At 45.0% G+C, this 27,968-nt stretch overlaps 7 protein-coding genes across 7 annotated transcripts; 5 read left to right on the top strand and 2 right to left on the bottom strand.

Annotated features, from left to right (window-relative positions):
• Positions 1-1,349: 1,349 nt before the first annotated feature.
• On the bottom strand, positions 1,350-2,012 carry BDB00DRAFT_822914 (uncharacterized protein). The gene has a single exon (XM_053123498.1). The coding sequence runs from the start codon at positions 1,832-1,834 to the stop codon at positions 1,463-1,465; it is 372 nt and encodes a 123-aa protein (XP_052979662.1). The 5' UTR covers positions 1,835-2,012; the 3' UTR covers positions 1,350-1,462.
• A 1,203-nt stretch (positions 2,013-3,215) lies between these two features.
• On the bottom strand, positions 3,216-4,744 carry BDB00DRAFT_883093 (Thiolase, N-terminal domain-containing protein; the record flags this gene model as incomplete). The annotated part of the gene is made up of 3 exons (XM_053128205.1): positions 3,216-3,939; positions 4,103-4,466; positions 4,582-4,744. 3 exons carry the CDS (start codon positions 4,742-4,744, stop codon positions 3,216-3,218), a joined length of 1,251 nt encoding a protein of 416 aa, XP_052979663.1.
• Positions 4,745-5,793: 1,049 nt separating this feature from the next.
• On the top strand, positions 5,794-6,919 carry BDB00DRAFT_822919 (uncharacterized protein). The gene has a single exon (XM_053123499.1). The coding sequence runs from the start codon at positions 6,176-6,178 to the stop codon at positions 6,797-6,799; it is 624 nt and encodes a 207-aa protein (XP_052979664.1). The 5' UTR covers positions 5,794-6,175; the 3' UTR covers positions 6,800-6,919.
• Positions 6,920-14,095: 7,176 nt separating this feature from the next.
• BDB00DRAFT_822933 (uncharacterized protein) lies at positions 14,096-16,159 on the top strand. Its single transcript, XM_053123500.1, has one exon. The coding sequence runs from the start codon at positions 14,592-14,594 to the stop codon at positions 16,026-16,028; it is 1,437 nt and encodes a 478-aa protein (XP_052979665.1). The 5' UTR covers positions 14,096-14,591; the 3' UTR covers positions 16,029-16,159.
• Positions 16,160-16,650: 491 nt separating this feature from the next.
• BDB00DRAFT_928933 (uncharacterized protein) lies at positions 16,651-17,958 on the top strand. Its single transcript, XM_053128946.1, has 2 exons — positions 16,651-16,946; positions 17,070-17,958. The coding sequence occupies exons 1-2, from the start codon at positions 16,840-16,842 to the stop codon at positions 17,467-17,469; spliced, it is 507 nt and encodes a 168-aa protein (XP_052979666.1). The 5' UTR covers positions 16,651-16,839; the 3' UTR covers positions 17,470-17,958.
• Positions 17,959-18,823: 865 nt separating this feature from the next.
• Positions 18,824-19,439, top strand: BDB00DRAFT_763603 (uncharacterized protein; the record flags this gene model as incomplete). The annotated part of the gene is made up of 2 exons (XM_053119409.1): positions 18,824-19,144; positions 19,314-19,439. 2 exons carry the CDS (start codon positions 18,824-18,826, stop codon positions 19,437-19,439), a joined length of 447 nt encoding a protein of 148 aa, XP_052979667.1.
• Positions 19,440-20,620: 1,181 nt separating this feature from the next.
• BDB00DRAFT_872297 (acetyl-CoA carboxylase) lies at positions 20,621-27,605 on the top strand (the record flags this gene model as incomplete). The annotated part of the gene is made up of 4 exons (XM_053126935.1): positions 20,621-20,657; positions 20,775-21,123; positions 21,255-22,998; positions 23,076-27,605. The coding sequence occupies 4 exons, from the start codon at positions 20,621-20,623 to the stop codon at positions 27,603-27,605; spliced, it is 6,660 nt and encodes a 2,219-aa protein (XP_052979668.1).
• Between the last annotated feature and the right edge of the window lie 363 nt (positions 27,606-27,968).

Here is a 27,968-nt window from a genome sequence, read left to right on the forward strand (position 1 = left end):
CTATATCTAATAAGCTAAATAAATGATGGAGTATACAAGAAAAGATGTCATATTATGTGTTTCTTATAATGTATATACCAATGCTGTATATGCTTCTTCCCCTCAGTAATAGCAATGCTTTACATACGATTTTTAAAAAACTTGTGCAAAATAAGCGGAATAACCAAGTTGGGTCTGTCTTTTTGTAAACATGTTTTTCGATAAGAAGCATGGTTGTTCTAAACTACTGCAACTGCAGTTCTTTGTTGGCCGCTCTCTCTTTTACTTGCTCAACCTCCCACTCTCCTAATGTCTGTCACTTTAATGGTTTTGTCTGCTGCTGAATTGTATAGTTATGGAATAGCAGTTCATGAAATTGCAATACATCGCCGCGGCGTTTTCCCACATAATAAGATTCATGACGGAAAGAACAGTCTTCGCTAATAAAACCATAATTGCTTGCATCCATCTATCACTTTTCGTTTGTAAATTACACTTGGATTTGTATAAGAAGAAATGGTTAGAGAAAGAGAAGAGAAGAGAGAGAGAGAGAGAGAGAGAGAGAGAGAGAGAATTTTCATTGGATGGGATGATCGACAGCGATAATGGTTGTCATCGTTACAAACAAGGGTGGAACGTGCTTTTGGGCTGTGTTCCACGATATAGCCTTATTTGGCATTATTAGTCATTTTTGTCGCCATGAAATGAAGAATATGTAGTTGTCAGCAAAATGAAAAGTGAGAAAGAAAGTTATTATTGCAAAACCCTCCTCCAATAGATCCCCTTGAATTTGATTAGATGCATTATCATAATTGCAATCATATGATTCAGCTTCTCTTCTATCTGTTAGTCGAATGTGCAGTTTAGCACAACATACATTTCAGCACTACCAATTATTAAGTAATTAAAACGAAACAAGTAACCCGCAAGTCCTTTTGCTGTTTCAAAGAAGCTTTTCTGTATGATGGAAAGAAAGAAATGACTTTTATGAGGATGTATAATCGGAAGGCTTTGGTGTTGCTGTAGAATTGATAATTGAATGATTGGAATGGGAGTTTATCTGTTGAGATACAAAAAGATATACAGAAGAGTGAGTGGAATGGGGGTGGGGAGTCTGCAAGGAAGAACAGAAAAAAGGACAAATGAGCTCTACTACTGTACAAAATGGTGTTTTCTGTATGTACACACGATTCGTTTTCACGATGGAACGATGATACATAGCGTGACGATGTTAGTGGTGATGAGGAAGAGGACTACAATGAGGTCGTTGTTGTATTTTGGTGTGTATACAAAATTGGGTCTCGGCCATAGTGCAGTTAGACTTCGTGCCAAGTGATCTTGCCAACACCTTTATTCATGTCACCAATCACTTTTTTGAACACTTTGGGAGTGAGATCAAGGTCGCCGTAATCACAGCCTAGAGTGTGTTATTAAAAGAGGGTGTTTTTTTAGTACACAGACATTTAAATCGAGATAGGTATTATTACAACAGGATCTTTTTGGGTGGTAAGAGAGGTAGTGTGTTGTTACCTGGACAAGCATCGTTCACTTTGACGGTAGCAGAGCCATTGGGGCCCTTTAGGCGCAACTTCTTGCCACACCATTTGCTCTTCTTGCTCATGCTGCCGTACTGCTTGGCATTCATTGCCACGATCATGGAATAGTTGTTCTCCTTGGGGCCACAAGCACCATATTCACCGCCTTCTTCCTTGGGAAGGAACCATGTTCCTGTGCCCTCGTAGGTTTTACCCCGCTTCTCTAACGAACGGGGCACTGGCGCAGCCGTGGTGAATGTCGCTGCACAAAGGATCAAGGTAGCAAGGAGAATCGAGACAAGCCAAACGTTGCGATACATATTTTGATGTTATTGTTGCTGTTATTGTTTGCTAAAGAGAGGGAGGGGGGTTTGTTTACGACCAGCGTATTTTAAAGAAAAAAATTTGTCAGAATGAAAAGAGTAAAAGGCGAAAAGAAAAATAATTCTTGCACTTGCAGCCATCTTGGTGGGTTTTATATATGATCAGGAGAGCGAGTGTATGTGAACGTACACCCGGCCAGAACAAAAAGGGCGGAGAGACAAAAAAATTCAACGGCAACACAAGCATATATTGCGTAACGGGACCTTCATCAACGCACTAGAACACTTGGTTTTTTTTCTAAACAGAATAATTGACAAAAGGAAGGAGAGGAAGAAGGTGGGGGGGGGGGGCTCAGTCTCATAATAATTTCAATATGCCGATCTATTATTATTAGTAGATAGACATAAAGCGTGATGGCTGTGTGTATGTCGCAAAGAGAAAACCATTTTAAGCATTTGGCCTCGCACCATGAGAGGTCTGTTTTTGCCTAAATATGGGTCAATTTACGCCTCGAAAGTCAGTTTTTTGTGGGAGGACAAAAGATGGCCCAGCCTGGTGGTCAAGGTACCACCCGAAATGCTTTTTGACATGTTTTGGCCAGAATAAGAAGTTTAGAGTGGACAGGGCCACTTCTTTCTTTTATACTATACATACTTCTATAGAAAGATTATTAGTAGCAACAAACACAAAAAGCGCGCGCGATTAGTAAGGGCATACAGCGCCCATGTTTTCGCGGGCGCTTGTTGATTGGAAGTTGCCCAGTTTATACAAGCACCCGTTCGCTGTCTCAACAACGACAGAACGGATCCTTACTCTAAAAGGAGAAGTCCCACTTATTGACTACTCCCTCTCCTTAAGACTCCACCCGCTTACCATAACGCATCCCCTACAGTCGCGTTGCGTTCAATGCATGATTAGTACATATGTAAAGAACATATATGTTAATGCGCAATGAGGGTTTTTTTTATACAAGGAATGCATGTGAGCTTGATACAAAGTATATCGTTCTGTGCACCAGACCCTTTCCTTTCTTGTTATAAACACGCTCTCCACCTTGCGGATACAATCAGCCACTTTCCAAGCCGGTTTGTTAGGCTTTGACAACCATTTTGTTACTTTTCTTTTACTGGGAAACGAAAATCAATAACAGGGTAGATACAAAAAAGAAGTTTCTTTTTCTTATTTGATGAGTTTGATGAGGAATTTACATACAATTAAAAGACAAAAGGAGGAAGAAGAGGTAGAAGGGTAATGTGCGTGAAATTTAATAATGTGATTGAAAGAAGCAGTAGTTGTTTGCGTGAGTGAGAGAAAGTTAAGTCTTATTAATTCATACACTGCTTTTTTGGTTGTTTTTCAAGGGAGTTTCAATCCTTTTTACTGCTCGCTCTCGAAGACGGCAGCCATACCCATACCGGAACCGATGCACATGGAGGTGACACCGAGCTTCTTGCCCTGGCGCTTCAATTCGGGCATCAAAGTGGCGATCTGACGAGCACCAGTGCAGCCCAAAGGATGGCCGAAAGCAATGGCACCACCCTTGGGGTTGACCTTTTCGATGGGGACACCAATCTTCTCAACCGAGTAGACGGCCTGCGAGGCGAAGGCCTCGTTGATCTCATAGACGTCAATGTCCGAGAGCTTCAAGCCAGCGCGCTCGACGGCGACGGGGATGGCGAAAGCGGGACCGATACCCATGACGCGAGGGGGGACACCGACGACGGCAGAGGTGATGTACTTGCCCAAGACGGGGAGGCCGAGCTTCTGGGCAGTCTTACGCTTCATCAACAAGACGGCAGCAGCACCGTCAGAGACCTGGGAGGCGTTACCAGCAGTGGTGGAACCGGACTCGTCAAAGGCGGGGCGAAGCTTGGCAAGACCCTCAGGGGTAGTGCCAGGGCGGACACCATCGTCACGGTCGACAATAACAGTCTTCTCGTTACCATCCTTGTCCTCAACAGTGGCCTCAAGAGGGACGATCTCGTCCTTGAACCAGCCGTTCTTCTGGGCAACAACGGCCTTGGCATGCGAAGAGGCAGCAAAAGCATCCTGCTTTGCACGGGTGACGTTGAATTCAGCAGCGACGTTTTCAGAGGTGATACTAAAATTTTTGTGTTTGCATTAAAGTTAGTTTTTCACATCCATTCAAATATCCTCCCACAAGCGCATTATTCTCATAATTACCAACCAGCTCCCTTTACCGCACCCACATACCCACACATCGTCATTATCACAGACTTAAAAAAAAAGAGAGAAATCCTTACCCCATGGGCATCAAGCAGTCAGCAGCAGCAGCGCAGCTGTCAGCAATCTTTTCGGAAGTAGCAGCCATGGCACCGCCGCCATAGTTCTTGGTCATGGACTCGACACCAGCACCAATACCGACTTCAATCAAACCGGTCTGGATAGCAGTGGCGATCTGGACAACGGCCTGGAGACCAGACGAGCACTGACGGTTGACAGTGTTGACGGAGGTGGTCTCGGGGAAGCCGGCGTGCAAAGCAGCCATACGGGCGTTGGTAGCACCGCCACCAGCAGGCAAGACATTGCCAACAGCAATGTCGTTTACAAGTGCGGGATCAATCTTGGTCTGCTTGAGGACACCCTGGAAGACACCAGAAAGAATTTCTAATAATTCCGTTTACATGTAAGTACTTCCTTCTCTCTCTCTGTGTGTGTCTCTCTCACACTCATTCCGTATGTATATGTCCTTTTTTTTCGTGTGAAATATTCTTTTAATTACCTTCAGGAAGAGTATCCTTGAAACCACCCTTGCGGGCACGAGTGATGGCCGAACGAAGAGCCGAGACAATGACAACATCCTCAGGCGACTTGACACCAACCTTGTTGGCGACATTGTCAGAGGGAGCAAGGTGAGAAGAAACTTGTTGCAAGCGGGAGGCCATTGTTGTTGTAAAAAGGTTGAAATGGGGTATGTGGTGGAGAAAGAGAAGAGAAATAGTGGGGAAAGTGAATATTATATATATATGGCCTTTTGAGCACACCCAGCTCTTTAGCCTTTTTTAAGTACCCCGCGCTGAGTCAGTTGAAATCCATGGTCGTTTGTCATCATTAATACGGACTTGATTATGAGTGGAATTGAAATTTTCACATGGTTCTGTTTGTGCTGATGCAGAACGCAACTGATTAATTCACTCACTCTCGCTCTCTTGTGCTTGTATATATGCAGTATAACTGAACCCCACATTCAAGCAATTTATGGTTATCCGGGGATTCTTCTATTTAAAACAACACAACGTGTATAACCTGATCCATGGATGTCATGGTGATAATGTTTACTTCCATTTGTTGACATGGCAACGGTTGTCACGAAAATTTATTTCCTGTACGTAAGCCAAAATCGAAAACAGGGAAAAACATATCAAGAGGACAAACTTTTATTCCTGGTTCCTTTCTTCTGGTTCACATACGCATTAATACTTGTTTTGCAGCTTCAAGCTGATATTGCTTTAACGTTTGAGATCAACTACATACATTCGTCTGTATGTAGTATGCATACAAATGCGACGCCTTCTTTTTATTTGCTGCTGCATACATCAGCGTGCTTTTAGCATATAGTTTGTTATAATTGCATGTAGTAGCTCTTTTTCTCTTATAAGAAGTCCAACTGTATCCCACGACTCATTATTGATGAGATCGTCAAACCTCCAGGTAAAGAACGTCAAAGAGAAAAATATAACAAGATTACAAATCTGAAAGCTTTTGCTTTTCATTGGCTACCGAACCAATCGAATTTTCCAAAGGGCTCTCTCTTTGCTGCTTGGTTTCGCTTTTGGAATCGGAGCTCACTTCGAAGCAAGTCCAAAGTTGACAGTTTACTTTCTCTCACTTTCTCTCTACATTAAAACTGAACCATGGCTGATGCCTCCTTACGCACCACTGCAGATCAATCTGGAACCGAAGACAAATTACCATTTTTTAAAAAACGAGCGACAAAAAAAAACCTGCGCAAGCGCAAACCGTCTCCTAGTAGAAAGGATAGTGATGACGACGATGACGACGACGACGACGATGTGTCTCACGTAGTGACCAAGGAACGCAAGACAGTGTCAACACCATTTGTACAAAGTACTCGTCGAATCAGAAAAAAGAAAACAAACTTGGCCGATCTATCTGACGATGACGACGATGATGAAGAAGAAGAAAGTGCCATTGGCGTTCGTTATGCAGCCGATCGATCGTCCAAGTTACAGAAAAGCGATGCGACTCGTTATGCAACAGAATGGGAACTTGAAAGCGAAGCGCTCAAAAAGAGCGCAAACAAGAAAGCAACAATTACCACAACAGCACCAAGTAGTAGTGGCACAAAGGATGTGATGAATTCCAAAATGCAAGTTGGTCCGCAACGAGCACCAGCCAACGTTCGCGTAACGGCACGGTTTGACTATCAACCCGACATTTGCAAAGATTACAAAGAAACTGGATTTTGTGGTTATGGCGACTCTTGCATTTTCTTGCACGATCGTGGTGATTACAAGACGGGTTGGCAGTTGGAAAAGGAATGGGAAGATGCCATGCGCAACAAGACCAAGTTTGGTCAATCCGATCCAAATAAGTATGCTGTATCTGATGACGACGACGACTCGGAAGAAGAATTACCGTTCGCTTGTTATATTTGTCGACAAGAGTTCAAGGACCCGGTCGTGACAAAATGTAACCATTATTTCTGTGAGAAATGTGCTCTCGATAATTATAAGAAGTCGCCCAAATGTTTTGCCTGTGGCGCTCCTACTGGTGGTGTCTTTACTACGGCCAAGAATATGCTTGAAAAGCTGCGCAAAAAGAAAGAACGGCAGCAAGAAGACAAGAGCGATCAGGAGGATGGATTGGATAACAACAATAATGATTTCAGTATTGAAGGACTGGAGGAAAAGAAGGATAGTAGTAATAGTAGTAGTGATAGTAGTGATGACGATGACGATGATAGTGATAGTGATTGAAAGAAACTTTTTTTGGCATACCCCTTTTCCCTTCATCTTAAAACCATTATAAACATATATTGCATTTTTTAAAAAGGTCATCCAGTTTGTAGCTTTAAAAAGTTGTTATGAAATGTAAAGACCGATGTGTATTATATACTTTTTCAAGACGAGTGGACGGTGTAAATTTACGGCAGAGATTCCTATTGCAAGACGCCTATAGTTAATATCAAAAAGCTATAATTGCAAAGGGATAAGTTACTGTATGGGCATGCTGTGTACATGGTAGTGGATGTTTTGTAAAGATAGTTGGGCCACGGAAGCAATGAAGGTGTTTTTCTCTAGTGCTACAGTACTGTGTAGTAGAAGGCAAAACTTGTGCAAGACTATATTGCTAAACAAAGGCACGAAAAATTCTTTTGCTATATAATCAAAAAAACAGAGTGTGGATAATTTGTATCTGTGCTGTCCATCGCCATGCTTTTTCTTCATTTTTACTTAAACTGCCGTTGAACCAACGCGCTTGTTTATGCATTGTTCAGCAAGGCTTTGTAAGATTCAATATTATCACTTGCTTTGCTTGTATAAAGCTCCACTAACTCGAGTCTGACATTTTCAGCTCTACATAAAACCACTTCCATCGAATGTTGTTATTACAACGAATTCAGCAGTGCGCCATAATATTGACTGAGTTAAGCTACATAATGGTATATTATACACAAGGCTTTTGATACGGACACCCCCCTCTAATCCTTACGGACACCCCCTTCTATTTTTAATCCTCATCAGGTTACACACATCCTATAAATATATACTTGTGGGGGTGTCCGCAAGGTTATGAGTATACCTAAGTGGTGTGTTCTGTTATTTGCTATACCATATAACGGGAGAGCCATAAATCAAAGTGATGTAAAATATAATGTTCCTTTAAGGTATTGAGTAAATCTTATCAACATCGCTGTTTGACACATGCCAGAATATATCAAATAACAATGAAATGTAGAGAGTGGTGTTCGAGAAGAGAGGGAATTACTGTACAGGAAGTAGTAGAATGATTAATCTAGTGTAAAGGGTCCAGCACGCACTGTCTTTTCGTCGTCACGCTTTTTTATCTGTAGATAACGCCACTTTGTTTTACGCAGGTTATCAATATTACCCATTGATCGGTATGCCTTTATACACATCGAGTTGATAATCGGCCAGTCCATCTTGATAATGCGTCCTTTTGTATCGATGGTAACCCAATGATTGTTATTGAGATGCTGCATAATGATGGGGAGAGGATTCTTGGTGTCGGACGATGGACCTTGCATTGGCAAAATTAGAGATGGCTCATAAGCGTATTCGTCAGAGTCTGGCTTTTTCTTATCATTGTCTGGATAAATTGCAAGAGGTCGTTGATAAGTGTCTGCAGCGATCTGTGCAAAGTCAGGCGCAAGGAACCAATAATCCGATGGGCACGATTCTGGGGGTCGTGGTGCATCAAGTGCGTAAGATAGTGATGTTTCAATGCGCTGTAAATTTACACGCATAAATACATAGTGCTGCTGATATATATCCTTGTTTATCTTGAAGCACTCCAGCATTTGTAGCTTGACCAACATAAAAGCCTCTTGATTGCCGTGTATATGATGTGCGATTGTGCGGAAGCCACAGAAGCCATCAGACATAATGTCAACAGTTGTTTCAATGAACTTGCGAGGGATGGTTGGATGAACGAAGAACTTCAGCTTGGGTACAAAATCTTTTTTGGATCTACAATAAATAGTTTATCAACTTAGTTTGGTTACAAAAAATCATGATAGCTGCAAATATTGGTTAGCTAGAATTCCATCAGAAGAGCACGTACCTTTTGTTCGTGCTTTCAAGGAAGTTCATCTCCGGATCCTTTCTTTTCCTCTGTTGAGGAAAAATGTAGATGTTATCATCCTCAGTGTTGCTGCCTTCGGAGAGTTCCTCTGACTCGTTGGCATTTCTATTTTGAAAGCGTTGCTGGCTATCCTTTTCATCGAGTTCAAACTTTGACGGTAATCGTGCATTTCTGTGTTAGCAGGGCGTCCTTTCGTCTTCACATTGCTTGGTAATTCAATGTCGCTAATGTCGATACTCATTGTATATTCGTCGATAGTCCCATCGTTACTACTAAGTAAATCGGATTTTTGCTGATCCGACCGCATATTGTAGAGTACATCATGCAGCTTCTGTAGTACCATGTTCTGTTGCTCTAATACAATTGCTTCAGGAGTATACACCTTTTGGAAGCTATCTGTGGATAAATAACTCTCATATTAGGATATGAAGTATATTACAGGCGCATAGTATAATCACAGTATTACTATAACAGAAAATTATACCTCTGTCATATTCCAAACGCCATCGATCAGGGATATCCGACAAGCTTATACTGAACCCTTTTCGTGCGATATTATGTTGACACGGCAGTCCATAGTTTAGCGTGGTACCACACCAGCACTCGCTTGAGTCAAGTTGATATTTATCGCAGTTATCCCAAGCTCGTTTGAGCTCCCTTCGGAGTCGATTCAAAGCAAAAAACGAAATAGTGCCAAAGAGCTCTTGCATCGCAGCCGATTCATGCTTTCCATACAGTGGCATTTTATGTCTTTCTTGCAAAAACTGAGTCTCTTCATCAGCCAACTAGTACAAAATTCTGATTAGCATATCTGTTAACACATTAACTTTTCAATTCGAAAACAAAGGGTGTAGTACATACCGATTTACGCATGACACGATCAATTGCTTTGACCGTTTTAAACAAGCTTCCGGTGGTTTGCATTGTATCTTTGATGCGCCAGTGTGTTCCTTCAACACGCGATGATGCCCTCATTCCCATGTTTAAAAGTCTTCCGGCATAACAAGCACCCCATTTCTCCTTATATTCAAGACAGCTATATAATATAATATAATACAGCTGGTGAGCACAACTCGGCAAAAGCCTCAGTCAAATATTGGATAAAGGTAGTTAACATACCCGTTGAGATAGTCCATCATTTCTCTTTCTTTTTGTTTGCCAGCAAACGTATTGCAGACGTTGCATCATCTTCAGTATCTCTGTCGTTCTCGCTATTGCTGCTGTCGTCATGATGCTTCGCTTTGGACTTTGTTTTCTTGTGCTTTTTGTTGGATCGCTTATGGTTTTCGTTGGCATACGCAAGAGCACCTTTTTCGATCAGACACTTATAAGCGTCAATGGCAGCCTGGAAAGTCGCTTCGTCTTTTTTACCAACATAAACCATTTGCTTAATGATAGCTTTGGCTTCGCCTATCTCTTCGCTGTTCGGTGGAAAGCAAGTACTGAAAATGCTACGTAAATGCTGCTCCATATGCCACCCGCAAAGTATATGCTCTGCATCTTTGAAAGTTGACTCGATGGCGTTGATTAAAGCTCTTTCGTTGTCCGTAATGAAGATGCGTACGTTTCCTTCTGGCCATACGACTTGTCGCATAGTCCGAAGGAGCCAGGTGTACGACTCTTCTTTCTCGTTTACCAAGAAAGCAGAGGCAATAAGCACGTTCTTGAGCTTTGATGCACCGAGATGACTGACACCTACAACATTGACAAGAGGCATCTTGGTTCTGCTCGTTTGTACGTCGCATCGATAGCAATGATCTCGTTGAATCGTCGTGCTTTTGCTATACTCGTTTCATGGGTAAAAAAGAGGGCGTCGAGACTTTTACCTGTGCCGTCTAGCTTATATCTAGTGATATAGTTGTTACCAATGAGGAACTCGAATATCCTACTGAAGCCGCCATGATTATCCTCACGGAATATTTGCGCACGAAAATTGTATAGATCCCTCATGGTCATAATTGCGCCGTCTTCGTGGTTCTGGACTTCTCGATGTATCATGAGGGGCCTGACGGAATTATCTGTCAATGATAATATTTGCTGCTCGGCGTGGAGAGTTGACGTGCGGTGTTGGTGGTAATATTGAGGAGGCTTGTCGAGGGAGTGGTTGTGCTCATTGTCGTTGCTGACCTTCGTTACTTTCCAGTGCTTATCCTTCTCGGACCACCTTAGGTTCATGGTCCATTGGCAGCCGGTCGTTTTCGTCGCTGTTTGGCGTCCCCGCGTTTCTTCAGTTACTCCATGTGTATTGCGATAGCTTCCACCATGTACGCACTGGATCACGATTTTTACGTTCTTCTCACTTCGTTTAGTTGAAACCGCAAAGTTGTATTCTCTGGCTTGCTCGTTGATTGCTTTCACAATTTGCTTATTTGATCCGGTATAAGTAGTGTCAATCAATTGCTCCATAGTGTTGGGTTAGTAGGATGATAAACGTAGGTAGAAAGTTGAAGATATAATATCAAAGTATACTGTTTATTGAGGAGCATTTATATACTTGTATAAACTACTGCACATAAACACATCCGTAGAGACACCCTAGAGAGTTTGAAAAGCATCAAGGAATGTTTTTCATGTACTTTTTATGGTTCCTTTTTGTTATATATCGAAAGATGTATAATAACAATAACAAGTGAACAAATCCAGTGAACACATCCTTGCGGACACCCCCACAAGTATATATTTATAGGATGTTGTAACCTGATGAGGATTAAAAATAGAAGGGGGTGTCCGTAAGGATCAGAGGGGGGTGTCCGTATCAAAAGCCGTGAAGAAATGAGCCTCATGGACATGGATTCACCAAATGGACATGTTACAAGAATCCGACGCCTGAATGAACTGCCATACCCATCCAGCAGTGATGATTCTATCACATACGGGATTCCTTTGTTGCAGCTTGCTGGGTTAGGAAAAGTCATTATGGAAGACACGCTCGACATCATCCACCACACTCCTCGATTCCTTATCGTCTCAAATCATCCTTCTACCAGCCTTGTCTTGCCATCTTGCCTTTTGGCCATCATCATCATCATCATCATCGGCATCATCAAAGAAACCAAAATCCAAACATAATTAGCCCCATGTATGTAGTTATCCCCACATTTGTTGTTTTATCCGTATCAGTTCTTTCCGTTGCAAATAGTTCCTTATCAGCCGACTTTCCTTACCGTCTAGAATCTTGCTTCAGTTGCGGTTGCCATTCAAAAGTTCCCAAGTGGAGAACGATCAGTCGGATTTTATGTATAAAAAACTACTCGGATTTTATGTATAAAAAACTACTCTCGTTTATAGCGTTAGAGAAAAGACAGCGTTACATCAACAATCACTGGCTCTCCGTTACGACAGCTGTCCAAACATCTTCAAAATCACTTTTTTTCAAGCTACTGTATTTTGATGACTCGCTGATTCGTGTCATCAGCGTCTCCACTAAATCCAGGAATCTATTGCGTTTTATTTTACATTTCACAACAGACCACAATTGTACAATAGGATTGGGTTCGGGTGAGTATGAGGGAAGATAAGCACATTGGAATCCCTCGATATTCAGTGTACTTTGAGTTAGTCTCAGCCTTATCATGAATATATGAGCGTTATCCATAAGTAAATAACGTCCTTCGATATTGTCAAACTTGGCCATTTCATCCATTGTAGCCATTAAGGAAACTTCGATAATGACCAGGGACAACAGTTCCTCTGTGAATAACTTTAAAAGCATTCACGTTTGCTTCTTTTTTTTTTTTTCTAGTTGGTGCTTGTGGAAGTCTCAAAGTTGCATTGAATCAGACCAGATGCAGATAGTAGTCATTTTTGCTCAAGTGTCGAGGACAGTTACTACTGTAAGAGAACTTTTCTTTCTTGACCAGGGCCATACTACGGTTTGTATTGATATGGAAGGCAGACTCATCTTCAAGAAACACGCAGTTTTTTCTAAAGTCCATGTCAGTCTTATCCCACTTGCGCACTCAATGAAGCTGCTCTTGGATATTGGCTTCACTATATATCCCTGTCAACGGGCTTTTTTTCAAAGTTAAAATTACATTCACAAATTGATAGAGTGTTGTCTTCCTTCAACTCTTGGAGCTAGGACAATTGACGTATTCTCGTCTACCCATTCTCTTATGTTCATCGTAGAGGATGCGAGGACGACTAGAGCTTTTGCGCTTTTTGAATGATGCTATAGTGCAACGCCTATCTTTGCGCTGAGCGTACATTAATGCTCAATTGCTTTGCAGCAGTTGTGAAGCACGCAACACCTCTTGATCCGTATAAACTGTGTAATCTCGTTTCGTATCGCATGTGAACATCTTTACTCCGTGGTTCTTCCACATGCGTATCATAACAACAGACTCATGATGGGTTATAATCCACGCTATATGAAAAGTGCGTGATTAAATCAGTATGAGAACTAATCGTGTTGAAGAGTATATCGTTCCTCATCAACTACATCATCGATGGGATCAGGGCAACCGTGCTCGTCAACTACATGACCCTGTAGCAAGGATTTGCCAAAGTTAATTTTGTACGACTACTTTCCCGTTCAACACGGCTTGCGATTTGTCATCATGCGGAAGGATTTCTGGGGAAAGTACGACTTTTTATTCATGTCAAGATGAGGCCCGTGCCTTTTTACAAGAGGCTTATGAAAGGCCCCTCACGAACGATCGGACTTGCTTATTATTGGTGATAAGACCTCTTGCCCATATGTTTCCCAGTAAGTTGGACAAATGCCATTGTTTTGAGGCGCGTGGTGTTGTGGGAAAAATGTTAAGCTGGTTCGGGAAATCCCATATGGTTTTCAACACCCGAGGGTATATTTTATATTCCTGCTCAGTCTGTCGGTGCTTTTTTTCCCCATTCTAGACCCAGAACGTCGTATGTTCAAGAAAGATGGACACACGCTCATCTTGTGTGTCTACGGTTCAACACTTGCCCAATGAGACCGTGCAGATATAGCTTCATGTTGTATATAGTCAGCAATGTATAGTGGGGGAAAACGGTCGCGCGGGCTGGCGAGAGCGTGTGTGTGTGTGTGGACTCCCCGATGTTCTTTTTTATATGTACGATCAAGTGGGGTTCCGTTATCTCTGAGCGAAAGATGATTGGATAGCACGCAATGACTCCCACTCCATATTTGGCTCGTTCCTGAGTCATCCGTGCAACAAGTTGCGCTGTCTTTGAAAGAACCCAGCAGCACGGAGCGCTTGACCTTAAGTTTCTACAACACTTGTTGTTAGTTGAGAGTAGGACGATACCTGGTAACTCTGGGCATAGGGAAGATGCATACGCTTGTTGGCTGTAGCAGAGAAATAAAAGCGGGGTGATGGGGGGAAACGGGCAACAGAAGTGAGTGCGCCGCGTAAGTAGTGTGAATAAAAGCTCCGACAGAAAATTTTTTTCTTATTTACCACGGGCCACGTCTTCAAAGTCCCTCTTCTCTTTTTTCCCTCTCTTCCAACCCACACTATTACTTTGTGTCTGCGCGCGCGTCTCTACTCTATTCTTTATTAACTAAAGCCTCGCCTTATTTATCTTATTGAAAACCCTGAACCCTTATTCACCCACTACACAACTTGTATATTTTCCCTAGTGCATCGACAGTTCAAGATGCACGCCAAGTTCTGATTTATTTTATCATCTCCCTTAATTATTTCCCCAAAAAAAAAGAAGCATTTTTAAAAAAGAAGTTTTTTTTTTAAAAAAAAAGAAAAGAAAAGAAAAGAAATCCCTTTACAAAAAGATGGCCTACTATTACATGTACAACGGAAAGCACGTAGGAAACGACGTCGATTGATACAGAACAACGCCCCCGCCCAAGAGAATACAACAACAGCAATATATTACAAGCCAACGAGACTATTATTTACAAAGATACAGCGCCAGCGCCAGACCAAGTCAACACCATCAGTAACAACAACACCAACAACAACAACAACAACGACGATAAAGATGAGCATCGATCCCATTTCGACTCTTTTCCAATCCACATCCCCCGAGGTCCAGGCCGATTTCCTGGCGAGCCTCTTGCAACAACAACAACAGCAACAACCCATGGACTATGATCCAACCCTCTACTTTTCATCTCCATCTCCTTCTTCAGAGAGCTCGTCCTCTCCTTCATCCCCCTCAAGTCTGGATGACTCGCCGCCGACTTCTTTATTGCAAGACGACGACGGGTTCTTGCAGGATCTTTTCGTCCCTGCCATCTTTTCCGACTTGCCACAACAACAACCATTCATCCCTCAAGACACTGAGCTTGCTTTCAAGCAACAACCACAACAGCAGCATCAAGACAATGCAACAACAACAACAACAACGGCTCAACAGCAGCAGCAGCAGCAGCAGCAGCAGCAGCAGAAACCCAAAAAGCCCAGAGTCAAGAAACCATTACCGCATGGTCAGACGACGGTGCCGATCAAGGTAGCTACTCAAAAATCCACGCGTCCTCCACGCAAGCTCGAGTGCTTCAATTGCAAGGTGACCAAGACCCCCCTGTGGCGACGGACACCTGACCGTGCACACACCTTGTGCAATGCTTGTGGTCTTTATTACAAGCAGTATGGTCAACACCGGCCCCTGCATGTGCGACACAAGACGAGCAGTCAGCTTCGAACCCATCCTTATGCAAACGAGCGTATCATGACTGTGGCTCCACAACAACCGATGGTATCCATGCTTGCCACGCTGCCTCTGCTGCAGCCATCGATACAACAACCCCAACAACAAGAGCCTCCTCATGCTCAACAACAACAACAACAAGATGCTGCCACTACTTGTTCCATGCTTGACAAGAAGGACTTTCCAGCAGTAGCAGCAGCAACAACAACTTCAGAGGTGACTCCAGGCACTGGTGTTCAATGTGCCAACTGTAGTCAGACACAGACGCCGCTTTGGCGCAAGAACGAACGTGGTCAGCCGGTCTGCAATGCTTGTGGACTCTATTCGCGTTTGCACCATCGTGATCGACCGATTGAGATGCGCAAGGCCAAGATTCAGCGGCGTCGCAGAGACTGGTCCTCGACGTGTTGTTCATCATCCTCTTCGTCATCCAGCTCTGAAGGAGAAGAAGAAGAAGAAGAAGAGGAAGAGCACGATTTTAGCATGATGGGTAGCAGCAGCAGCAGCAGCAGCAGCAGCAGTGATAGTATCAGTAGCAACAACAGCTGTTATAGCAAGCCTGCAGCCATCATGGACGAGGAAGACTCCCGGTTCTTGTCGCTTTTGGTGCAAATGAACAAGGACCAGATGCATGGTTTCTTGGGCATGCTAGAGCGGCGATGCGATATCCTCCGTGCTGTCCTGGATACAGTCCCGCAACAGCAGCAGCAGCCCCCATTCAAGATGGAGCATCCTGGAACCACTGTCACTACCACTACCACAGCTTGATCTACTTTTTTTCATACATATCATCTCTCATTCACTTTCTTTGTTATCTTTTTTCTTTTCTATTTGATGGTTTTCCATATATTATACTTTTTCAAAAAAATAAATTCTGTGCACACTAATAATAACAACAACGAGACCTGGATTTGCCCCGCATGATCTAGGGGTTTGTGAAAGTCGAGTGTGTGTGTGTAAAAAAAAAGCGGGGCGACAGAGGGTCAGAGGGTCAGAGGGTGTGTGTTTATATATGCTAAGAAGGCAAGCAAGATGTGTGTAGATAGTGGATATGCACACACACAAAGGTGGGGCTGGTTGGTTGGTGGGTGGGTGGGGTTGGGAAGAAGGGATTTTTGAGAGAGAAGAGTCGGACGGAAGAATAGGGGGGGAGGTGTGGGGTGGGAGAACGGCCTTTATGCTAAAATTGTTGTTCGAAGGGCGTTCCAACGGAACCAATAGCGATGAGCTGATTTCAAAAAGAGAGAGAGGCGCACCCAGATCGAGTTGCCTCTCACTTACTGGTAACCCTCTCCCAATGCATGCAATTAAAAACAGTCTATGCACAAGGCAGCAGCAGCAGCAGCAGCACTTACTAAAGAAAGAGGTGATCATCTCTACTAGATACCCTCCCACCCCCATCTGCTATAAAAGCAAAACCCAAAGAGAAAACCTTGTTGACTTCCTTCTTCTTTTTCTTCTTATTCATTTTATTTCGCCCGCCTTTTTTTCTTTCTTTCTTTTTAACATTTGCCTTTATCCTTGGAAGAAACAATTACTACCATCATCACCTGGCAAATACAGAAAAAAAAAAAAAACTATGGAAAAATCCCTTTTAGACTATGATCAAAGTCTAGAGGCATTGGAGAGGCAGCGAAAAGAGCTTGAGCTCGTCTACAAAAAGATGGGCCAGGAATGGGAAGCAAGGTATGCGCATCTTTAGTAAAACGAGTTCAGCTGCGGGAGGGGAGGGGAGGGGTGGTGGTGTTTCGTTATGTTATAAAAAAACTGTTTATACTCAATGTACTGATTCGGTCAAGATGAGTTTAGTGGCGCCGGTATTGGCTGGCTCGAAGCAACAGATAAACGACGACAACAACAACAACAACAACAACAGCCACCACCACCAACCAGTAGCAGCGGCCCGTCACCGGAATATCTACGCTCATTATTGAACGTCAACGAGGCCTTACTCGCACAAAGCTTAGCAAACACGTCGGAAGATGCACCAGCGCCTGTCAAAATAGTACCGTCGTCATGTCCGTTGCCATCGCCCAACAACAACGAGCCAATAGTGACCAACAAGCCAGCGTCTTACACAACCCCGCCCATTACGCCGGATGAATCACATCCTCTCGGTGCTCGATTGAATTACACGCATACCATGGATCCAATCGCGGAACTGAAAGCCTCTTCTTCTTCAACATCGTCTTCTTCTACTACGCCGTAGCACGATACACACGTTATATACACACATACCACCTTTCCCCTTTTTTATCGTTTTACCCAAAAAATAAAACCCCCTTCCCAAAAAAAAAAAAAAAAAAACACCATTTGTTCTTTCCTTTACTACTCCCCACTTCTCACCCAGCCTTTTTCCCCTTCAGTATAAATATGTAGGTGTCTTTCTCTCTCATATATTCCATCCCAATTAGCATATTTCGTCCAACCCCCTCCCTCCCAACCAACCCCCACCCCCTATTTTGGCTTCTTTTGTGCGCGCATGTGTCGCCTCATGTTCTTTGCTTGTGTAATAAGCACAGCAACAAGCGATTTATACCCGTCCCTTTTTTTTTTTTTTGTTTCTTCCCCTAAAGTGGCAAGATTTAGCAAACAAACAAACAGCAACAAACGCAATCTACCAAATGCTGTCAGAACTCATCATCTGTTACAACTCAAAAAAAGATAGCATATATATATATAAAAAAAACAATTCTGCTTGTCCAATCAATTCTATTCTCTTTATTAAAGAAAAAAAAACCATGTGTGTGTGTGTGTGTGTCCACGGGTATTACACATCCATTTACAGAGACAGAGACATGCAACTCACCCCACGATAGTGTGTTCTGTATATAGAAAACTACAAGAATGTGATCGACGGATAGTAAAATTAAAAAGGATGTGAGATCGTCGCACAAGAAGAAGGTGGGTTTGAGTAACGGGATCTGCGTCCCAGAAAATGATCATCGTTGGTTGGCTCTCACGTATATTACCCGTGTTACCCAAGCCTAACTTCAAAAGCTCAGATTCATGCTCCACTCTATTATCACTATTACTATGTTGTGAATGTATGATGATCTTATGACTAGTTGTCGTTGGCGTGTTTTAATATTTCTCTCTCTCTCTCTCTCTCTTTCTCTTTCATTTCACACATTTCATCAATAATTATGCCATCGTTTGCTAATGCATCATCACCTTATGCTACAGCAGTAGCAGCTGCCCAACAACAGTTGGAACAACAAGAAGCTGCCGTGGTTGCTGCCGTTGCTAGTAGCTCATCGTCTACTCCTTTTTACTACCCTAGCACGTATGATGCCTATGCCCCGACTGTACCAGCGAATCCACATCATTCACCTCAACAGCACATCATCCAACAACCAAAATATGTGTATCATCCTACAACTGCTGCTCCATCCCTTCATCATCACCAACAGCATGCTCACGATGAAGCTGCAGCAGCCGCAGCAGCAGCAGCCGTTGCTGGTCATCCATTGCCACCCCTTTCACAACTGCTGCCACCTCCTCCTCCACCGCCGCCCATAGTTCCTGTTTCTGTTCCTGTAGTCACACCAGAGCAAAAGCCCATGTATCATCATCATCATCCTGTGTATGATTACACTAACGGAAACCGTCATCTACCATCCCCACCATCCTCGATCCATGAACAACCCTACCCGCACCATCACCTCCACCCGCATTATTATCAACAACAGCAAGAGCAGCAAAAGCAACAACAACAGCAGAAAGTATTTTCGTTCGTGTCACTCCCAGGCGTCAATCAAAAAAAACGACCACGCCGCAAGTACCATGAAATCGAACGATTGTATCACTGTAACTTTTCAAACTGTACCAAAGCCTATGGCACTCTGAACCATTTAAACGCACATGTTTCGATGCAACAGCATGTAAGTTTGACCATTTGTGTATTTTTTCTGAATGGGTGGACCATGCGTGTCTGGTTGTCATGGGGGTTTTTGTTGCCATGGCGGCTCCCGGGGGGGGGGGGGCGGCGGCTCGGGTTGGTTGCTATGATAGAAAGGTCCTAAACGCATTTATTGATATCAAAAACAATAGGGCCCCAAACGTCATCCTTCTGAATTTAAAGACTTGCGCAAAATGTGGCGGAAGCAAAAGCGTGAAGCGACGAAAGCGGTAAATGAGCAGCTACAACACCAGCAACCGCACTATTTTTTAAATTAAAAAAGAAACCCTATTTGATTATGCCCGCCCTTTTTTTCTATATACGCACTCGCCCATGTTTTTTTCTTCCTTTCAAGATTATCATTACTTGTACATATAGCCCTTTTGTTCTGTATTATGCCCCTCGCTCAAGAACCCTCGACCATTTTTTTTTTTTTGCTATTGATAACATCCTATATACAATTAATTAAAAATAGAAATTGTATCACCCATCCCACCCCCAGAAGAGGGAAATTAAAAAAAAAAATTGTGGTTGGGATGGCGGGTGGAAAAGTGGCGAAACTCTCGGATTTTCGGGTGGAAAGAAAGCAGTAGTAGATCTCGTCTACTAAAGCAACCAGTGGATAAAAGATGTAGCGGAGAAGGGCTTAGTATGATATTACATCCGACTTCATCTTCAGGCAGGGTTCCGTGCGTTTCTCTTTTTGGGGGATAGTAATGGGAAACGAATAAACCTTATAGCGAGATAGTAACAGCGATTCGTGGGCGAGAGACAGAAAGAAAGATACATGAGTAAGTAATTCCCACTCAACAAAATATTAAAAGGGTCCATTTGTTGTTTTTTTCTTCCCCCCTTTCATTTTTTTTTTTTTTTTGGTTCCCCAACCGCTTTAGAGCTTGGGCCCATCCATATTCAAAACAAAATGTTTTTTCCCCCAAAAACGATACGTCGCGTTTTAAGCAATAAGGGCATTGGACGGCAATCGTTGGGGTGTCAGTCACATCCCCGACAGTTTGGATCCGGACAATTGCAACCCAGATCCCATACATTTGGGTTGTTCTGGTCTGTCTGTGTGTGTGTGTGTGTGTCTGTCTGTCTTGTCTCAGCTTTTTTCAAAGAAGCACTTTTGGTTCGGCTTCCCCCTTCCTACAACTGCTCAACAATCTTTTTTTTTAAAAAGGCGGGAAACAACCCTTTATCTCTTTCTCTTCTTTTTCTTTTCTCTTTTTCTTTGCTTCTTTTAATCTTTTGTTGGTGTACTTTTTTGTATATAATCTTTCTTGTTGCATATTCCCCCCCTTCCCTTTCAACTTCCTCCAACCCTCCTAGTACTACTATTACTACGACGACGACGACTACTACTACTATCAATCCATCCTCAAAGCATCATCTGTCAACTTCAAAAAAGCATCCCTCCGGCAACTTACACCACAACTACAAACTATCATAATATAATACCATGGTCGATCATAAGAATGTACCCTCACACTTTTTAGGTAAAAGAGAAAAAGAATAAAACTTTTTTTTGTGTCGTCTAGCATATGTGTTCGTGTGTGTATGTTATATCATCCAATGCCAAACCGAAATACTCATTTTTGAAATACTGTATATAGGTGGCAACACGGTTGACGCTGCACCTGAAGGCGCCGTCCGCGACTACGTCAAACAACACGAGGGCCATACTGTCATTAGCAAAGTATTGATTGCCAACAATGGTATGGCTGCCATGAAAGAAATCCGATCGGTTCGCAAATGGGCCTATGAAACGTTTGGCAACGAACGTGCCATTGAGTTCACTGTCATGGCCACGCCCGAAGATTTGTCCGCAAACGCCGAGTATATCCGCATGGCCGATAACTACGTCGAAGTGCCTGGCGGTTCCAACAATAACAACTATGCCAACGTTGAACTGATTGTCGATGTTGCTGAACGCACGGGTGTCCATGCCGTATGGGCTGGCTGGTATGTACAACACTTTTAAAAAAAAGTGCTAGTCGCGTTTCACAAAAGAAGAAAGGGGGACATTGAATGTCAATGTTATAATGGGATATACTAAAAAAATTTGAGCTTCTGTATCACCTATGATAATATAGGGGCCACGCATCAGAAAACCCACGATTGCCCGACATGCTCGCAAAGAGCAAAAACAAGTGTGTGTTCATTGGTCCACCGGCATCGGCTATGCGTTCGTTGGGTGACAAGATCTCCTCTACGATTGTTGCTCAGAGCGCAGATGTGCCCACCATGGGCTGGAGCGGTGATGGCATCTCCGAGACTGGCCAGAGCGCAGAAGGCCACGTTGTTGTGCCCGAGCATGTTTATATGGATGCATGCGTTCAGACGGCCGAGGCCGGTCTCAAGTCTGCCGAGAAGATTGGCTACCCCGTCATGATCAAGGCATCCGAAGGTGGTGGCGGTAAAGGTATCCGTAAGGTGGAAGACCCTGCCAACTTTAAACAAGCATTCGCCCAAGTCCAAGGTGAAATCCCGGGCTCGCCCATCTTTATCATGAAGCTGGCCGGCAACGCCCGTCATTTGGAAGTCCAGCTGTTGGCCGATCAGTACGGTAACGCAATCAGTTTGTTCGGCAGAGACTGTTCGGTTCAGCGCCGTCACCAAAAGATCATTGAAGAAGCTCCCGTGACGATTGCCAAGCCCGATGTGTTTGAACAAATGGAAAAGGCTGCTGTGCGTTTGGGTAAACTGGTCGGTTATGTGTCTGCCGGTACGGTCGAGTACCTGTACAGTCACCAGGATGAAAAGTTTTACTTTTTGGAACTGAACCCGAGATTGCAAGTCGAGCATCCGACCACCGAAATGGTCTCTGGCGTCAACCTGCCTGCCGCCCAGCTGCAGATTGCCATGGGCATCCCGCTCCACCGTATCCGTGACATCCGTGTCCTCTATGGCGGTCAGCCCAACAGCGCCTCGACCATCGACTTTGACTTTAGCAACCCCACATCCTTCGAAGTCCACCGCCGACCCGTCCCCAAGGGCCACGTCATTGCGGTCCGTATCACTGCCGAGAACCCAGACGCAGGATTCAAACCCTCGTCCGGTATGATGCAAGAACTCAACTTCCGCTCCTCGACCAACGTTTGGGGTTATTTCTCAGTCGTCTCGGCCGGTGGCCTGCACGAGTATGCCGATTCACAGTTTGGCCATATCTTTGCCTATGGCGAGAACCGTCAACAGGCCCGCAAGAACATGGTCATTGCCTTGAAGGAACTGTCCATCCGTGGCGATTTCCGCACCACAGTCGAGTACATTGTCCGTTTGTTGGAGACCCAGGACTTTGAGGAAAACACCATCAATACTGGCTGGTTGGATATGCTCATCTCCAAGAAGCTGACTGCCGAGCGTCCTGATCCCATGCTCGCCGTCTTTTGCGGTGCTGTCACCAAGGCCCACACCTTGTCCCAAGAATGTCGTCAGCAGTACAAGCAAAACTTGGAGCGCGGTCAAGTGCCTGGCCGTGACATGCTCAGAACTGTCTTCACCGTCGATTTCATCTACGAAGACCTGCGCTACAACTTTACCGTCACCCGTTCAGCTCCCAGCATCTATACCTTGTACTTGAACGGCAGCAAGACCCAGGTCGGTGTTCGTGAACTGACTGATGGCGGTCTTTTGGTCTCCGTCGGTGGCAAGTCGCACACCACCTACTCGCGTGAAGAGGTCCAGGCCACGCGTTTGATGATTGATGGCAAGACCTGCTTGTTGGAAAAGGAAAGCGATCCTACCCAGTTGCGTAGTCCTTCGCCTGGTAAATTGGTCAGCTTGTTGTTGGAGAATGGTGACCACATCAAGGCCGGTCAAGCTTATGCTGAAATTGAGGTAATTTTTCTTTTTTTTTGTTGGGTGGTGGCGCTATTGCATCATACAAAAGAGGTTGAGACTGATCACATATTCAGGTCATGAAAATGTACATGCCTTTGGTTGCAACCGAGGACGGTCATGTTCAGTTCATCAAGCAGGTCGGTGGTACCTTGGAAGCCGGTGATATCATTGGTATCCTCTCTCTGGATGACCCCAGCCGTGTCAAGACCACTTTGCCCTTCACTGGCACTGTGCCCGCATTCGGTCCTCCTCACATCACTGGCGAGAAACCCATGCAGCGCTTCCAGGCCACCAAGCGCACCTTGGAATACATCTTGCAAGGCTACGACAACCAAGCTCTTGTTCAGACTGCTGTCAAGGATTTGACCGAAGTTTTGCGCAACCCCGAACTTCCTTACTCGGAATTCGCTGCTCTCATGTCGGCCATTTCCAGCCGCTTGCCAGCCCGCCTTGAGCAAAGCTTGCACGACCTTTTGGACACCAAGCCCGTTGATTTCCCCGCTCAGGAATTGCTCAACCGTATCGACGCATACAGTCGCGACAACGTCTCGACTCAGGCCGAAGCAAGTGCTTTGAAGACCATTGTCGAACCCATGGTCAGCATCTTGGAACGCTACAGCAAGGGCTTGAAGCATCACGAGTATTTGGTCTATGTCGAGTTGATGGAACAATACTATGACGTCGAAATTTTGTTCAGTGGGGCCCAGCAGCGTGATGAGGAAGTGATCCTTTCATTGCGTGACCAGAACAAGGACGATCTCGAAAAGGTCTTGGCCATCGTTTTGTCGCATGCCAAGGTTTCAAGCAAGAATACGCTGGTCTTGATCCTTTTGGATCTGGTCTCGCCCTCGGTCGGTGGCACGCTCGACAAGTTCTTCATGTCCATCCTCAAACGCTTGTCCGAAATCGACAGCCGTGCCACACAAAAGGTCACTCTCAGAGCCCGTGAGTTGTTGATCTTGTGCCAGTTGCCATCGTACGAAGAACGCCACAGCCAAATGTACCAGATTTTGAACAACTCGGTCACCGAAAGCGTTTATGGTGGTGATATCGAACGCCGTACGCCAAGCTATGATGCGTTCAAGGATCTGATTGACACCAAATTCAATGTCTTTGATGTTTTGCCAAACTTCTTCTACCACGCCGATCCCTACATTGTCTTGGCTGCCTTGGAAGTTTACTGCCGTCGTTCGTACCATGCCTACAAGATCTTGGACGTTGCCTACAACTTGCAGCGTGAACCCTATGTGATTGCCTGGAAGTTCTTGCTCCAGACCGCTACATCCAACGTTGACAACAAGCGTATTGCTTCGTACTCTGACTTGACTTTCTTGTTGAACAACACCGAAGAGGAACCCGTCCGTACGGGTGCCATGACTTCTTGCCGCTCTTTGGAGGAAGTGCAAAAGGAATTGCCTCGTATCTTGACCGCATTCGAAGAAGAAGAGTTGCCTGCTATGCTCAAGAACAACCAGCAGCGTCCCAAGCCCCAGGCTCGCATGGAGAACATTTTGAACATTGCTGTTCAGAGCCAAGATGCCGACAAGGACGATGCTTACTGGCGTCCCAAGATTGCTGAGGTCATTAGCCAGCACAAGGACGAATTCCGTCGCGCTCATTTGCGTCGTATCACCGTGATTGTCTGCCGTGAGGACCAGATGCCCGATTTCTACACCTTCCGCGAGCGTGAAGATTACATTGAAGACGAGACTATCCGTCACGTTGAACCTGCTTTGGCCTACCAGCTCGAATTGGCCCGTCTGTCGAACTTTGACATCAAGCCCTGCTTCATTGAGAACCGTCAGATGCATGTCTACTATGCAGTTGCCAAGGAAAATCCATCGGACTGCCGCTTCTTTGTCCGTGCTTTGGTCCGCCCTGGCCGTGTCAAGAGCTCGATGCGCACTGCTGATTACTTGATCTCGGAGTCGGATCGCTTGTTGACCGATATTTTGGACACGCTGGAAATTGTCAGCCACGAGTACAAGAACTCTGACTGTAACCACTTGTTCATCAACTTTATCCCCACGTTCTCATTGGAAGCCGATGAAGTCGAGACTGCGCTCAAAGAGTTTGTTGACCGCCACGGCAAGCGTTTGTGGAAGTTGCGTGTCACTGGTGCCGAAATCCGCTTCAACATTCAGCCCAAGCGACCCGATGCCCCCATCATCCCCATGCGTTTCACTGTCGACAACGTTTCTGGCTACATCCTCAAGGTCGATGTCTATCAAGAAGTCAAGACTGACAAGAGCGGATGGGTGTTAAAGTCAGTGGGCCGTATTCCTGGCGCCATGCACATGCAGTCATTGTCGCAGCCCTACCCTACCAAGGAATGGTTGCAGCCTCGCCGTTACAAGGCTCACTTGATGGGCACCACCTATGTGTATGACTTCCCCGAGCTGTTCCAGCAAGCCATCCATATCCAGTGGGCACAGGCCGTCAAGAACGACCCCAGTTTGAAGGAGCCTCGTCAGTTGGTGGAGGGCAAGGAATTGGTCTTGGACGATGATGGTTCGATCCAAGAAATCGATCGTGCACCCGGTACAAACACTGTTGGTATGGTTGCCTGGTTGTTGACCCTGCGCACACCTGAATATCCCTCTGGCCGCCGCATTGTCGTGATTGCCAACGACATTACCTTCAAGATCGGTTCCTTTGGCGTCGCTGAAGACCAGGTGTTCTACAAGGCTTCTGAACTTGCTCGCAACTTGGGTATTCCACGCATCTACTTGTCTGCCAACTCTGGTGCTCGTATCGGCTTGGCCGACGAGCTGATCAGCCAATTCAAGGCAGCATGGAAGGATCCTCAGAACCCTGCTTCGGGTTTCAAGTATCTCTACTTGACTCCTGAAACCTACCAGTCATTGAGCCAGAATGGCAACGGCAAGTCCGTCAATGTTGAAGAGATCGAGGACGAAGGCGAAAAGCGTTGCAAGATTACTGACGTTATCGGCTACACCGACGGTCTTGGTGTCGAAAATCTCAGAGGATCTGGCTTGATTGCCGGTGCCACTGCCCGTGCTTATGACGACATTTTCACAATCACCTTGGTGACTTGTCGTTCCGTCGGTATTGGTGCCTACTTGGTGCGTCTTGGTCAGCGTGCTGTCCAGAATGAGGGCCAGCCCATTATCCTGACCGGTGCTCCTGCCTTGAACAAGGTGTTGGGTCGTGAAGTTTACACATCCAACTTGCAGCTCGGTGGCACCCAAATCATGTACAAGAACGGTGTTTCGCACTTGACTGCCGAAAACGATCTGGAAGGTGTTGGCAAGATTGTACAATGGCTCTCGTTCGTGCCCGAGTTCCGTGGTGCTCCCGTCACCACTCGCATTGGTGCTGATCCTATCGACCGTGAGGTAGAGTACTTACCTCCCAAGGGTCCCTCCGATCCTCGTCTGTTCTTGAACGGCAAGAGCGAGAATGGCAAGTGGTTGAGCGGTTTCTTCGATCGCGACTCGTTTATCGAAACTTTGAGCGGCTGGGCTCGTACTGTCGTCGTTGGTCGTGCTCGTTTAGGTGGTATTCCTATGGGTGTTGTCGCCGTCGAAACCCGCACTGTCGAAAACATCATCCCGGCTGATCCTGCTAACGCCGATTCTACCGAACAAGTTTTCATGGAAGCCGGTGGTGTCTGGTACCCCAACTCTGCATACAAGACCGCTCAGGCCATCAACGACTTTAACAAGGGTGAACAGCTGCCTTTGATGATCTTTGCCAACTGGCGTGGTTTCTCTGGCGGTCAGCGCGACATGTACAACGAAGTCTTGAAGTATGGTGCCCAAATTGTCGATGCATTGAGCAACTACAAGCAGCCCGTGTTTGTCTACTTGGTTCCCAACGGTGAACTTCGTGGTGGCGCTTGGGTCGTTATTGATACCACTATCAACCAGGACATGATGGAAATGTACGGTGACGTACAAGCCCGTGGTGGTGTCTTGGAACCCGAAGGTATCGTCGAAATCAAGTACCGTAAGCCTCAATTGTTGGCTACCATGGAACGTCTGGACGAACGTTACGCTTCGTTGAAGCGCCAATTGGATGAAGCTTCTGATGAAGCCAAGAAGACCGAGTTGAAGAAGCAGATCGAAACCCGTGAACAAGAACTGTTACCCGTTTATCAACAGATCGCCGTCCAGTTTGCCGACTTGCACGATCGTGCTGGCCGTATGGAAGCCAAGGGTGTCATTCGCAAGCCTCTTGAATGGCGTTACTCGCGTCAATACTTTTACTGGCGTGTGCGTCGCAGACTCGGTGAGGAGTATGCTATCCGCAAGATCGTTGAAGCTTCTCCCAAGATGTCTCGTGAGGCCATGTGCTCTTTGTTGAAGCAATGGTTCGTCTCGGATAACGACATTGCCTCGTCGGCTGCTGAGCAGGTCTGGCAGCAACAGGATGAAAAGGTCGCCGAATGGTTCGACAAGCGCGCTCCATTGATTGACCAGCGTATTGCCAAGATCAAGAGCGAAGCTACCAAGGAACAGGTCGTCACTCTCGGTACCGCCGACCAGGACGCTGTCATTGAAGGTTTCTCAAAACTGATCGAGAACATGAGCGTTGAGGCCCGCAAGGAAACTCTTCGCAAACTCGCCACTCGCTTCTAAATATAATCTCTCTCTCTCTCTCTCTCTCTCTACAATATTTTCTCTTACACCAACCAACACCCAACATTTATCTTTTCTTTTGTATACAACTTAGTAGTTTTGTTTGTTATTTTGCTGCATATTTAGTATTTTACCATTATACAATTATATAAACCATTGATTTTCTTTTAAACAACAACAAATTTTTCCTGTGTCTGGTAGTTATGTATGGTGGCAACTTTCATTGATAAGCTGATAATAAAAGCGAAAAGCGATGTAGCAATGCTGAAGTTGCCAAAAGAGAGGGGTTCTCCTTTCCTGCATCCTTGCTTGCAGCAGCCATTTTATTTTCGGAGACGACATAGTCCTAATATGCTTATGTTG

This window comes from Zychaea mexicana (assembly GCF_025766255.1).
Source record: "Zychaea mexicana strain RSA 1403 chromosome Unknown BDB00scaffold_36, whole genome shotgun sequence".
Classification (NCBI taxonomy): domain Eukaryota; kingdom Fungi; phylum Mucoromycota; class Mucoromycetes; order Mucorales; family Lichtheimiaceae; genus Zychaea; species Zychaea mexicana.